This window comes from Eublepharis macularius, chromosome 1 (genome assembly GCF_028583425.1).
Source record: "Eublepharis macularius isolate TG4126 chromosome 1, MPM_Emac_v1.0, whole genome shotgun sequence".
NCBI lineage: Eukaryota > Metazoa > Chordata > Lepidosauria > Squamata > Eublepharidae > Eublepharis > Eublepharis macularius.
Genome location: NC_072790.1, coordinates 250,672,885 through 250,687,222, shown reverse-complemented (window position 1 = coordinate 250,687,222; position 14,338 = coordinate 250,672,885). Strand labels below are relative to the sequence as shown.

At 46.7% G+C, this 14,338-nt stretch overlaps 1 protein-coding gene across 35 annotated transcripts in view; it reads right to left on the bottom strand.

Moving 5' to 3' along the window:
* Positions 1 to 8,962, bottom strand: part of CELF3 (CUGBP Elav-like family member 3) — an 82,217-nt gene extending 73,255 nt beyond the window's left edge. For all 35 annotated transcript variants that reach the window (XM_054976018.1, XM_054976002.1, XM_054976116.1 and 32 more), the window contains exon 1: positions 8,818 to 8,962. In XM_054976018.1, coding sequence (XP_054831993.1) covers positions 8,818 to 8,962 — 145 coding nt within the window. The remainder of the gene's footprint in view (positions 1 to 8,817) is intronic.
* Between the last annotated feature and the right edge of the window lie 5,376 nt (positions 8,963 to 14,338).

The following is a 14,338-nucleotide window of genomic DNA, read 5'->3' as shown; positions in this document are numbered from 1 at the left end:
TACTAACCTTCTCTAGTCCCTTCACTTGTCCTGTGGACCTTAGCAAAAAACTGCTCTAGTCTTTCTTATCGTAGGTTGCCAACTGACCAGGAAAAAATCCAGGCCTGTCCCATTCCTGTCACCAACGGCTACAGAAATCAGCAAGAACAGTGTTTCTCAGCTCAAGGTGAGCAAGACTGAGCGCTGGTTAAGCAGCAGAGGGGCACAGCTGAATAGAAGAGCTGACAAACTCTTTGAGCCATGGAAAAGAGCAAGAGTCCAGTAGCACTCATAAGACTAACAAAATTTGTGGTAGTGTATGAGCTTTTGTGAGCCACAGCTCGCTTCTTCAGATACAGCTGGCTCATAAGTTTTACCAGTCAGTCACACCAGTTTGCCAGGCGTAAACAGACCATTGGATCCAGCCCAGGGGTCGTTCGGGGTGTTTTACTTCCCTAACATCTCCTAGATAAATTCTCATCTCCTCTAGTTTTACCCTTACAACAATCCTGCAAGGTAGGTTAGGCTGTCTTCCAAACTGCTAAGAAGCTCATCAGATGGCACTCACTGAAACCAAACCTCCCGGACACCCCCCCCACACACACACATCCCAGTCGGACATTCTAACCATTAGAAAATGCTACCACTCAGCAGATGACAGGCCTCTGTCGGAAACCAAATCCCGTCTAGGGTGGTCTTTTTCTCTGATCCAGGAGAGCTCCCCTTCTCATGTTTTGAATAACATCCAAGCCAAGCGATCGGGCCATAATTCTACCTGGCTTGTTTGTTCCTTTGGAAAAAAAAAATCATATCTAAATTATAACAAGACAATCCCTTTGGGGAAATTAGAAATTACACTTGGCAGCAGTTTTGTTTAGCTAGGAATTTGTTAAAACCTAATTCATCCCCCTCCCTCCTGGCTAATTCTTCATAGGTAAATGGGATGAAGGAGTGCGTCTCTTGCTCAATTCATGTCCATGGAACGAGGGGGGAAAGTGGGGGGCAGCAGGCAACAACATTCATGCTTCGGAGTATGCATTTCCAAGAGTTTGGGGAGGGGGCTGTTACCCCCTACAGGACTGACCTATTATCCTGGTATGCTAGGATTGCCAGCTCCAGGTTGGGAAATTCCTGGAGATTTGGGGGGGGGAGCCTGGAGAGGGGGGGTTGAGGAGGGAAGGGGTCTCAGCAGAGTATATTGCCATAGAATTAATCTTCCAAAGCAGCCATTTTCTCCTGGGGAATTGATGTCTGTGGCCTGGAGATCAGTTGTAATTCCAGGAGACCTTCAGCCACCACCTGGAGCCTGGCAACCTTACGATGGTACCCCTAACATTCAAGTAGCCCCAACTCCCTGCTTGTACAGCCCGTTGAGTTGAGGGGATGGAAAAGATTACAGACAAGGGCATCAAATAATTTTTTCTCTTCTTGCCCATACAGATCAAGCAATCCCACCGCATAAAGCAAACTTTGTCTCCCCATTATATTATTTGCCACCAATTTTGTCTCCCCGTGTCCCAAAAAAAGATGCAACAGTTCTCAAACCAAAGATAATTCCTGCATGTTTTCTATCTGATCTGCTAGAAATAGTTCCTTTGTTTTTTTTTTAAAAACAGGCAGGCCAAAAAATAACTCTGGGATTTGGGATTTGGGGGGTTGGTACAGGTCTATTGAACAACACACCATCAAAAACCCTCCAGGGGCTTCCTGGAAACGGAAGCCAATTTCCCAACTTAAATTATTTAAATATCACAGTTATATAAGGAGGGATGGGAAGCGCCAAACTCCTAGCTTGGATTGGAATTTTATTTTTCGAAATTTACAGCCAAAGAAAGAAAGAAAGAAAGAAAGAAAGAAAGAAAGAAAGAAAGAAAGAAAGAAAGAAAGAAAGAAAGAAAGAAAGAAAGAAAGAAAGAAAGAAAGAAAGAAAGAAAGAAAGAAAGAAACGTTCTCAAACCCTGATCCTAAACATTACATGGTTATATTCAAAAGGGCTCATGGATTTCATGGCAGGGAAGGGGTACTTCTAAGGAAGTACCATCTAGAACCGTAGCCCTGATTTGCTAAAATATCTTCTATATTTCAAAGCAATTGAGCAACCACTCTTTTGGAAGCTTCTTACGCACAGATTGTCATAAAAGCTGCTTCTTTCGGAGTTCCAAAAGTCTAACGCCCAAAGCAAAATGATTTATGGCAATCTGTGGCTTCGCGTGCAACGAAATATAGGACAGCAAGTTGGAGATTCAGACCCCTGCTGATCCCATTTCCCACCCCCCCACCCCCAAACACACCTGTGCCCAGGGCTTTTTTTCTGGGAAAAGAGGTGGTGGAACTCAGTGGGTTGCCAGCACAGGGGGCAACTCCTGGCGGGAGGTGGTGCTCCTTGTACCACTTCCAGGACCACGCAATGACGTCACTTTGGGTCAGCTGGAACAAAGGGGGGGAGAGCTTTTGAAAGTTTAAATCGCCCTCAGTGAAAAACACCAGGCTAACAAAACACTCTACACCCGACAATAGCCCTGCAGAGAAGATTAGCACATCAAGCACCAATCCATATGCAAAAGAACCTCCTCAGGATACAGTGAAGCCTCCCGCCATTAGCATTCCACACCCTGGGAAACTCTTACAGGATGACTCAGCTCAACCCCACCCCTCCTGAGTAGATACAAATGACCTGCCAACACCTGTTCCGCACTGTGACACTGAGAGATCTCTGTCTTTCGGTGCTACACCTCTGAAGATGCCAGCCACAGCTGCTGGCGAAACGTCAGGAACTACAATGCCAAGACCACGGCAATACAGCCCGGAAAACCCACAACAACCATAGCCCTCAGTGAAAATGGTCACATGGCCGGTGGCCACACCCCCTGATCTCCAGACAGAGGGGAGTTTAGATCGCCCTCCGCGCCATGGCGCGGAGGGCGATCTAAACTCCCCTCTGTCTGGAGATCAGGGGGTGTGGCCACCGGCCATGTGACCATTTCCAAGAGGTGCCGGAACTCCATTCCACCAAGTTCCGGCTGAAAAAAAGCCCTGCCTGTACCCAGTAGGGGTACTTCCCTATTTCACATAAATAGCTTCTGTGCAACGTGATTCCTTCATTCTAATCAAAGAAGTAAGGGTTTGTGGGAGGTGGGGGAGGACATTTGGTCCAACTGTAACTGCTGGGTAAACATGGGTGGGGGGAGCGAAAATAATATCTCGTGATGCCAGACTAGATTGCTGTGGTGAAGGAGCAAAGAGGTTTCCGTGTCAGGGGCATGAAGTAAGGTGGTGGTGAGATTGACAGCAAGGCTTAAAGGCACACCTGCTCTTGTATGAAAAGCAGGTGTCCAGGTGACCTCTTTATACTTAATTCCTGAAGCACTGTGACCAAACCAGGTCATAGCCAACAGATCCAGAGGAGTTAGCCGTGTTAGTCTGTAGTAGCAAAATAGTAAAGAGTCCAGTAGCACCTTTAAGACTAATGAGGGGGCATTTCGTAGAAAAAGAGCTGGAGGAACTCATTAGCATAACTCATTAGCAGAACTCGTTAGCATATGCCACACCCCTTTCCATCACTGGGAGTGTGTCATTAGCATAACTGATTTGCATGTGCCACACCCCCTGGCATCACCTATCCTGGCTGTTTTGGACCCAATCCTGGCCATTCAGGGCCGAATTTGGGCCCAAAATGGCAGAAAGGGGCTGAAAATGGCTGAAAAGGGGCCTAAAATGGCCAGGATCGGGTCGCTGCTGAGTGGGAGAGTGATCCACCACCCGTCAAAGGCTTGATCTGGGCTGTTTCGGCTCCAATCCAGGCGGAAACAGGCCGAAAATGGCCGAGAGTCAGGTGAGCGGAGCCACCTGACATGTGACCTCTTTGGGGAACTGCTGGAGCAGCGTTCCTGCGCATTCCCCGTTGAAATGAGCCCTGAAACTAACTAACTTTATTATAGCATAAGCTTTCGACAGAAGAGGGCTGTGGCTCTCAAAAGCTTATGCTACAATAAAATTGGTTAGTCTTAAAGGTGCTACTGGACTCTTTACTATATAGCCTACAGAGTGACTGCCATATTAGTTTGCTACAGGGCAAAAAAGCTAAAGAGGAATCTGGTAGCACCTCGAAGACTACCCAGTTAATGGGGCAGTGGCTCCTCTGGACTTGAGCCCTCCTTAGGGAAATGACAGCCCTTGTTCTAAAGGATTTGCGCCTTTGACATGCACGCTTTTGGATGCTGCCGATCTGTTCTGCTAAGGGAGGACATTTCCTTCGCAGCGGGGAGACTTCCCTTGATGCAAAAGGCAGCCGTTCATGTCAGGGGACGGCTCCTTATGCCCGGGGAAAGTTAGTGGAACAGATGGGCAGGATCCAACCCCTAGTCTCCAGCTGCCATCCCATGTGACTGTTTCTAGACCAGCAGATCTTCCATGATATTACAGCTGAAAAAAATTGGGCCTGCTTCTTATTTTCCCAATGCACCTTCTGTTTGTACTGGGGATCACTGCTGAAGGACCCTCCTAACCTAACCCAGGCCTTTTATACATTGCTGCAGGTTGCTTTTCACCTCCCGTTTGCTGTTGTCATTCATTGCTGCCCCGATCTAAAAGCCAAGAGAGTGCTGGTTTGAGGAGGCTGAAAGAAATATTCAAAAACAAACCCGCAGTCCTCGTGAGATACGTCTCACTGGCCACCGGGTGCAGAACAGCAGACTTTGTGCTGCAAGGTATGCTTTAGTGTTCATGCGCAGGCACTGAAATGCATGTGCCACATGGATGTTGGCTAAGGTGGGCCATTGGTTTAATCCAGCCAGAGCTGGTGCAAGAACCAAATAAGAGGCTTTCCCAGTAGCAAAGCACCAACCTAAGGAGTGGGAAACCCACAATGGGAGGAATAGGGGCATCAAGGGCCCCAATAAATAACAAAAAGAAATTCAAGTATGAATTTATAAATACTAACATGTAGGGCTTTTTTTCAGCTGGAACGTGGTGGAACGGAGTTCTGGAACCGCTTGAAAATGGTCACATGGCTGGTGGCCCCGCCCCCTGATCTCCAGACAGAGGGGAGTTGGCAATCTAAACTCCCCTCTGTCTGGAGATCAGGGGGCGGGGCCACCAGCCATGTGACCATTTTCTCCGAGGGCAACCCACCGAGTTCCACCACCTCTTTCCCCAGAAAAAAAGCCCTGCTAACACGTCAGCCGTGCACAAATGGTAAATCCCTATAGTGTACAAATTCTTGAAGATAAAGTGATCTTTTCTTCTCTTTTAGGTGCTTTGAAAGGAAAACTTCTGTGATCAAAGTAAGTCTTTAATTTTACTATTAGAGACTTATCTTGATCACGGAAGTTTTCCTTTCTTGTATGCTACAGGGATTTACCATTTGTGATATTGTATGTGAACTTATGATACGTGCATTATCGATTGTCATGATTGATATTGCAAACTTGGGTATGTTGGGATGCGGATTGTATTTTGTATGAATTTTTAGAATATTTCTGAGTATTTATATAGGCACATAGGCACTTTGTATAGCTGCATGTTAGGATTCATAAATTCATACATGGATGTCTCGTTGTCATTTATTGGGGCCCTTGATACCCCTATTCCTCCGGTTGTCGGTTTCCCACTCTTTAGGTTAAAGCTGGCGCAAGAGCAAAAATTTGGGGCAGCAATATGGAGTGTGGTGGGACTGAATTCTAAGTAAATATATTTGGAGTCAGATTACACCATGCATGTTTCCCGGTAGAGATGGTAAGATGGGAGGAGAGAAGTCCATTGAATGGTTATTCTGTGATCTGTGTTTGAAGTACACGTGACCATATAAAGTCTCCCCCCCCTCATAAGATCACTTAACCTAAAATGATCCAATTGTACTACTAGATCCAGCAGAGCAATTCTTATTTTCTAACTAAGAGCAGGAGGGGGGCTTCTGATACCCTCTGTAAATGATGAACCTGCAGAAGTTAAAAGGCCCTTCCAAACAGGAATACCTATCCCTCGACAGATTTTTGGGGGAGGGGGGCAAAACATGAATGCATGCACTTTCCGTTTTCCAACCCTGACCTCCTCCCGGACTGGAGGAAATGTTACTTCGATGCATTTGTAACCAAATGCAAATCTTTAAACGGGTTTTTGATTTCTTCCAAGTGAGGAACCATTTCCCCATCAAGAATCCTGAGCCTTCGGATGCCGGTGGACGCTACACGCACATTCACGATCTCTCTCTCTCTCGGTCCAAATTTCCAAAGGAACATTTTGTTTCCTTGCCCCTTAGGGTTGCCAACTGACTTGGGGAAAAAAACAGCCCGGCCTGCTTTTATGACTATCGCAGGGACTTGACCGGGCGAAATCAGGTGACCCAATCCAAGGCCTGGCAAAAACGCGTGATCCCTTTTTAACATTTGCTGCTGTTAAGGCAGAAGAGCAGAGCAGAGGTGGGTCTTTTAAAAGTTGACTGCTCGCTTCCCTGCACGATCCTGGAGCCTCTTTGCAATCAAACTAAAAGCAAAACAAAACCCCTACACCTGGTGTCTTTCTTTTAAAAAAAATCCCAGCGGGTAGGAGAGGTAATTAATTCTCTTTTCCTTGACTTTAATGGAAGAGCAGCTTCAGGTTGACTCAGCAAACGTCGGTCGCCTTTTGTCACAAAGCTCCCCCCATTTCACAGCATGCCTTGGTGAACACCTGCCAAGCAACCTCCATTGATCAGCGCTTGGATCAGCGAGACCAGACACCCCCCAAGCTCTCCCTCCCTCCCACTGTCCCCCCCAAAGTTATACACTGATGAATTCCCTACAAGGAGATCTTGATCCTTCGGCCCCCGTTGCAATCAATTTTTATCTCTATTTAAAAAAAAAACCCACCTCCCTAGCCTTCTCACTTTCTGATTCTCAGTTGTGTTACATGGAGATGTACTAAACGGATTTCACCCTGTTTATTCCCATTACAGTAGTCAGCAGCTTGAGGTCAGCAGCTGTTTTCATGCTAACACAGGGCAGGGGCGATGGTCTAGGTAAACGTTCTCCCTGCTTGCCCACAAAAGCCTGAGGCGTCTTTAAATATAATTTTTTTTAAAAAAAAACCTCAAGACAATTAAGGAAATATGCAATCTGAGCCTTCTTGGCACTGAGGCCTACAGAAGCAAGCAAGCAAGGGAGCCCCGCCATTTGATGGATTTGCCGGGAAATTTGGAAAGAGATCTAACAAAAGCAAGCGGCCCGGTGTTGGGGAGGAGAGAAGTCTCGGGAGTTCTGGCAGACTGGCGGGCTGAGAATTGGTTGGAGTCCTTCCCTTTGGCAAGCATCAGTTCTCCCAGCAATGATGCCAGGATATGAGATAGATAGATAGATAGATAGATAGATAGATAGATAGATAGATAGATAGATAGATAGATAGATAGATAGATAGATAGATAGATAGATAGATAGATAGATAGATAGATAGATAGATAGATAGATAGATAGATAGATAGATAGATAGATAGATAGACAGGCTTGCTCCCCAAAGACAGCTCAAGATGGGTAGCTGTGTGAGTCTGTCTGTAGCAGACGGCAAATTTGTGGCAGGCTATGATCTTTCGTGAGTCACAGCTCTGTGACTCACGAAAGCTCATAGCCTACCACAAATGTTGTTATTCTTCTAGTTGCTACTGGACTCTTGCTCTTTTCTATTGCTCCCCAAAGGTGTAATTTTTTTAAAAAAATGAAGCAAAAACACCACACATATTGAACTTTCAGAAAATCAGACGCTATTCCTGTCATAGATATGGATCTGATGTGGGGGGCTGAGCAGTCCACTGAGGCTCTTTACTGGGGGGGGGGCTGACCCCTTCCTTTTAATATAGAACAAGCACTGGGGTTGGACTAGATGACCCTGGAGACCCCTTCCAAGCCTATGACTCTATGAAAACTGCTGGAGAAAAGGATTTCTGTACTTTCACAAATGCTTCTCATACAGTATTATACAAGAACCTAAACTGGTTTCTCTCCCCTCATTCCACACTCTTGTTGATAATGCAAGATCAAGCCCCATTCTATAGCCCAGTTAACTGGGAACCTTTGCATCACAGCCTCCCCCTCCGCCCCACCGAGAATCGCCTGCCTTCCTAACCCCACTGTGCAGTCAGTTAAACACCCAGCTGCCATTCAGGGTAGCTGGTTTCATTTTTCCCCCTTCTCTCTCTCCTTGGATCTCCTGCCATCTGCTCCTGCTCCCCCCCCCTCCGACATCCGCGGATTCTCACACGCCTAATGCCACAGCTCCAGCCTAAAGAGTTCCACATAGGGGGCGAATTTTCAGGGCGCAAAACGAATCTCCCCATTCGCTTGGGATGGTGGCAGCAGACAGCACCATTTCATGCCACGCTGGGAGTTTTCTATTTCTCTTGCTCACTGGGTTCTTAGGAGTTTTGCTCCTGAACCCCAGCTGCCCCACTGCTCCCACCTAAAGAGTTCCCCGTAGAGGCGAATTTCCGGGGTGCGAAACGAATCTCCCCATTCGTTTGGGGTGGTGGCAGCGGACAGCACAATTTCACGCCACGCTGGGAGCTTTCTATTTCTCGTGCTCTCTTGGCTCTTAGGAATTTTGCTCCTGAACCCCAGCCACCCCACTGCTCCAACCTAAAGAGTTCCCCGTAGAGGCGAATTTCCGGGGTGCGAAACGAATCTCCCCATTCGTTTGGGGTGGTGGCAGCAGACAGCACAATTTCACACCACACTTGGAGCTTTCTATTTTTCATGCTCGCTTGGCTCTTGGGGATTTTGCTCCTGAACCCCAGCTGCCGCCACCACCCCTTACTCCCTTGTAAGAACACCAAGAGACTTCCATTGTCAGAGATGCCCCTCCAAAAAGCCTTACCTTTGTGCATGCCGGTGTATTTATCCTTAATGACTGTCAACTCATAGATTTTGCCAAATTGTTCAAAGATGGGTTTCAGGTCTTTCTCCTCTAAATTCCGGGGGATCTGTCCAATGAAAAGTTTGATGGCATCCGGTTCCTTCATTGGTCCAAAAGCAGGAAGCTGGAGCGAGCCTCGAATTCAGAATTGTACCAAGAGGGGGAGGAGGGGGGGAAAAAGCCGGAACGAAATAGAAGAATCCCAACTTGGATTTGACAGTCTTCTGGGAGAGCGAGACAAAGAGATCCAAAGCCACCAGCAGTCGGAGAGGCAATTTTCCTCCCCCACACGCCAGCCTCAACAGAGCGGCATTTTGGTTCCAACGAATCTTTCCAATATTTTTTTAAAAATAATATTTCCCCCCCTCCTGGTGCAAAAAATGAAGTAATAATAATAATAATAATAATAATAATAATAATAATAATAATAATAATAATAATAATAATAATAATAATAATAATGCACCTCCAAGCAAGCAAAGAATTCTACAATTTGGCCTTTCTTCCTGGGCGGTGTGCAAGCCCCCAGTCCTTCATCCTAATCCATCTGATCCAGCAATTACAAAGCTTGCGAAGCAGTTAATTAGTTTATCGATTAACTTTCCTCCAAGAGGTTGAGGATCTGGGCTGGGGGGGTCTCCTTGTGGTTTTTCTCCCCCCTTTCCTGGCTTTCCAGTTATCGATCCGGCGCTCCCCCACCCACCCCCTCTCCTTCCTCTTCTTTCACCCTCCCCCCAGCCCCACCTCGAGCTGGATCCCAGCTGCTTTCTGCAGGTTGGACGGTCCGTTCCTTTAATGGATCTTGAGCTGTGTTTCAAATCTTTCCTTTAGCAACAAAAACCTCCAGCACAGCCCGCCCTCCTTTCCCCCTGACTAATAATCATGTCAGGCTTAGGGAGCGGCAACAAACTCCAAGCCCAGGGAGAGGTGCACGGAGAGCGCCAGGAGCGTTGCCTGTTCGCCAAGGAGAGCTTTGTTCCTCCCTCTTTGGCTTGGCAAAGAGACAGAGGTGCTTTGGAGCGGTAGCCAACTCAAGAAGAGCAACGTTTGGACACCGTGGCGTTGGGTGGGGTTTGCTCCCAAATAATGGCCTAGGTAATGGCAGTAAATCGAGTTGGCCTCCCACTGGACCAGAATCTTGCTCCAGTAAAACAAAAAAGTCGCTACGGCAGTGGTAGAATATGAGCTTTTGTGAGTCACAGCTCACTTCTTCAGTCCAGAGGAGTTAGTCTGTGTTAGTCTGTAGAGCCGTGTTAGTCTGTAGTTGCAAAATAGTAAAGAGTCCGGTAGCGCCTTTGAGACTAACCAACTTGATTGCAGCATCAGCCTACGAGAATCACAGCTCTCTTCATCTGACAAAGAGAGCTGTGGTTCATGAAGGCTTATGCTACAATCAAGTTGGTTAATCACTCTACTGGACTCGAAGGCTTATGCTAGAATCAAGTTGGTTAGTCTTAAAGGTGCTACTGGACTCTTTACTATTTTGCGCTTCTTCAGTGACTCATGAAAGCTCATACCCTACCGCAAATGTTGTTAGTCTTATAGGTGCTACTGGACTCTTGCTCTTTTCTACTGCTACAGACAAACACAGCTGTTCATCTTGATCTATGGTGGTGGTTAAAGGAGGGACCTGCAACCCCGTTAACATCTTGGGTTCAAATCTTACCTCTGTTGCGAAAGCAGGACTGAATTTATTCAAAATATGTATGTTGGAGATACATATATGTTGTGGATTTGTTCTGCTCGTACCAATGCCGCCTCCTGGCCTCTGAACATGGAAGATTAATTAATTAAATTTATTTATTTTATTCGATTTGTATTCCGCCCTCCCTGCACCAGCAAGCTCAGGGTGGATCTGTTTAGATGTCACAAATGTATCTAGTCCTTTTTAAAAGGCGTCAGAGGTCACCTGTCCATGGGTTATCTGCCCTGTGTTCAGTGCTAATTGGAAGTGGATTCCCCCCACCCCTGCTCCTCCACAACTCTGTGGTGCATTTATGCGCCTCCAGGAGAATCCTTAGCTGTTCCCCAATCTTTCTCAAACCTGCTTTTCTCCCAACTTTTGGAAAAGATTGCAGTAAAGCCTGAACAGCTGCTGTGTAGATGGGGAAAATTCAGATTTTCTGGCCCACGTGGCAGCCATTTTCCCTGACCCAGTCCTCGCAGTAGCCATTTCCTTTGGAGGAGGCCTTCTAAATTTAAAAAAAAATTGCCCCTAGAATATCATTATATTGACATACCATCATAACAATAGCTGAAGCAGTTTCTCTGAATTCTCAGCTTTCATTTTTTTTTTAAAAAAAAGTTAGCCCTTTCCCTTGTGGAGATATAAGGGGAAAGGCGTATCTTCAAAAGGGATGGGGGTCAGAGACTTACCTTTTCAAAAATGAAAACTGGGAATTCAGATAACCTGCTACACCTATAGCTAAAATGTTATATCAATATAATGATATTCTAGTATTGATTTTTTTAAAAAAGATTGAAAAATCCCTAGCAGCCCGGAGGAGGGGGTAGCCACTTCTCGGGGACTGTGGCAGGGAAACTGTGGGGGAACCTGCCATGAGGAAGCCCTGTTGCTGCTGTGATTTATTTGTAGCCACACCATCAATGGAGGCACCACAAAACGCTGTCCTTGTGCGGTAGCCACCTAGGCTGATATCCCATCTTGTAGCATTGAATTCCATAATTCAAATATCTGTTGCATGCAGGGGTCATTTCGTAGAAAAAGAGCTGGAGGAACTCATTAGCATAACTCATTAGCATATGCCACACCCCGTTCCATCACTGGGAGTGTGTCATTAGCATAATTTATTTGCATGTGCCACACCCCCTTACATCACCTATCCTGGCTGTTTTGGACCCAATCCTGGCCATTTAGGGCCAAAATTGGGTCCGAAATGGCAAAAAGGGGCTGAAAATGGCCAAAAAGGGGCTCAAAATGGTCAGGATCAGGCCGCTGCTGAGCGGGAGAGTGATCCACCACCTGTCAGAGGCCCAATCTGGGCTATTTCAGCCCCAATCCAGGCCAAAACGGGCCCATAATGGCTGAGAGTCAGGTGGACGGGGCCACCTGTCATGTGACCTCTTTGGGGAACTGCCGGAACTGTGTTCCGGCGCGTTCCCCCTCGAAATGAGCCCTGGTTGCATGATATAGTATCTTTTTGGGGGGTGGGATTCTGAGTTCCAGCTGGTGTAGGCATGAGCTTTCACCCTTCCCCCTTGTCACCATCAGCACTCTCTTGTTAAACTGATCTGAAATTAATCCACACACATACAGAGAAATCGAGAATTCAGGTACTGTACTGGTTAGAGTGTATACTATGGTACTGTGGTTAGAGTGTCAGAACCTGGAAGACCCAGGTTCGAATCCCTCCTCTGCCATGAAAGCTGTCTGGATGACCTTAGGCCTGTCATACCCTCTGGCAGTGTATATCTCTTTAAAATCTTCATGGTTTCTCTGGAACAGAAGAGAACTTTTTACTGTACTCAAAAGATGCACTAAGAGAATTTAAATAGTGGTCATAATAGGTACTATGTATTTATTGTATTCATGGTTGTATATTTATTAGACTGATTGTATTTACTGAATGCATAGGAACATTGATGAGTCCATAGGATTATATTTATAGTGCATATAGTAGTTATGTATATGAGGTTTTGTGAGGGGTATAGAAGATTTGTTGAACAGTTGATCACTTGACACTTTATACATTTCATATGAATTATTCACTTACTGAGATTATTGTTTGTTGATAATTGACTGTACCTCCGGTCGGGTGGGCGAATGCCCCATTTGTCTCAGGTTCAGTTTTTCCTGGAGTGGCCTCTTTTTGTTTGTATAAGGCTGAAACAGAGCAACAGGCCCATTCACCCAAGAGGATTTCATGGCTGAGTGGGCATTTGAACGTGGTTGTCCCAGGTCCTCCTCCAACACTCTACCTGTAACACCTCACTGACCATCGAGAATATGACTGCCATCGGAAGAGGTGTTCTTAAATCCTTCTCTGGGAAATGGAAGATATCCTCAGGGGAATGAACCGTGAAGGAGAATGCCCTATTAGGGGGTGAAACACTGGTGAGGGTCCCCTTTAACCCTTGGAACTGGGGCCTAGTTGTAAGAACATACGAGCTGCCGTGCTGGGTCAGACCAAGGGTCCAACTAGGCCAACCTCTTGTTTCACGCAGCGGCCAACCAGGTGCCCGTGCAGACAGCCACTGTCGTTTTCAAAGAGGAAACCCAAGCTTGTCCTTGCATGTGACTACAGAGGGACGGGAGAGTTATAATATCCTGACACCTGCTGTTTGCTTCTTGAATGCTGCATTTAATTGGTGCTCAGGCCGGCAAGCAGGCAGACAGACAGGATGGACAGACGGATAGATGGATAGGCAGAAAGACAGATAGACAGACCGTAAACAGATGGATGGACGGACGGATGGATAGAGATGCTGCTTCGTATCTCTTCATGTAGCCTGACTTCTAGTGCAGTGTGCCCTCCTGTCCTCTAGAGGCAGTTGCCTCCAACCTTCTCATGCCCAGAACTGACCTTTCGTCCTAATCTATGACATCCACTTTATTTTTACTATGATTTCTTTTTCTGGGCTATCCAGATGCAAATGAGAAGAGGGCTTGAGAGAAGAGAGAATTTTGGCAGAAGGAACGGCATCCCACTTCTGCACAGTAGACAAGGACTCTTGTCTCTGCACCATGTTCTCTCTCTCATTCCATGTTTTTTCTATTTTGCAAACTGCCCTAATCCTACGTCTCCAAGGAGGAGGGGCCTCGGCTCAGAGGCGGAGCATCCCCTTGGAATAATCCCCGGCATTTCCAGTAAGGATTAGGTCAGAGGCAATGTGAAAGAGCTCCGCCTGAGGACCGGGAGAGCGACTGCCGGCCTGAGTTGACAATACTGACCTCGATGGGGCTGATTCAGTAGAAGGTAGCTTATTTTTTTGGTGAGGGGCCGTGGCAAAGTGGAAGAGCCCCTGTTTTGCACGCAGAAGCTCCCAAGTCCAAGCACAGGTAGCACCTCCAGTGACAAGGATCAAGTGGCAGGTGATGTGGAAGATCTCCACCTGAGATCCTGGAGAGCGGCTGCCAGTCTGAGCAGACAATACTGATGGATTGATAGTTTGGATCAGTAGAAGGTAGTTTCATGTGCTTGTGTGTTCAAGGTGGTGTACATGATTCCCACCCCACTTCCATTTCAGCCTCTCAACAACCTTGTGAGTTTGCTTTAGGTGTGCAGCCGTGTTGGTCTGTAGCAGAAGAGCAAGATTTCGGTCCAGGAGCACCTTAAAGACTCTGGAAATCTAGTTGGTCTTTAAGCTGCTATTGGACCTGAATTTTGTTCTTGTGAGTTTGGTGAAGCTGAGAGAGAGTGGCCAGCCCAAGGTGACCCAGTGAGTTTCACCAGTGGGTCGGGAACAAATCTGAGTCTCCCAGATCCCATTCTGCCCAACTCTGGCTCCAGGTGGTAGAGCT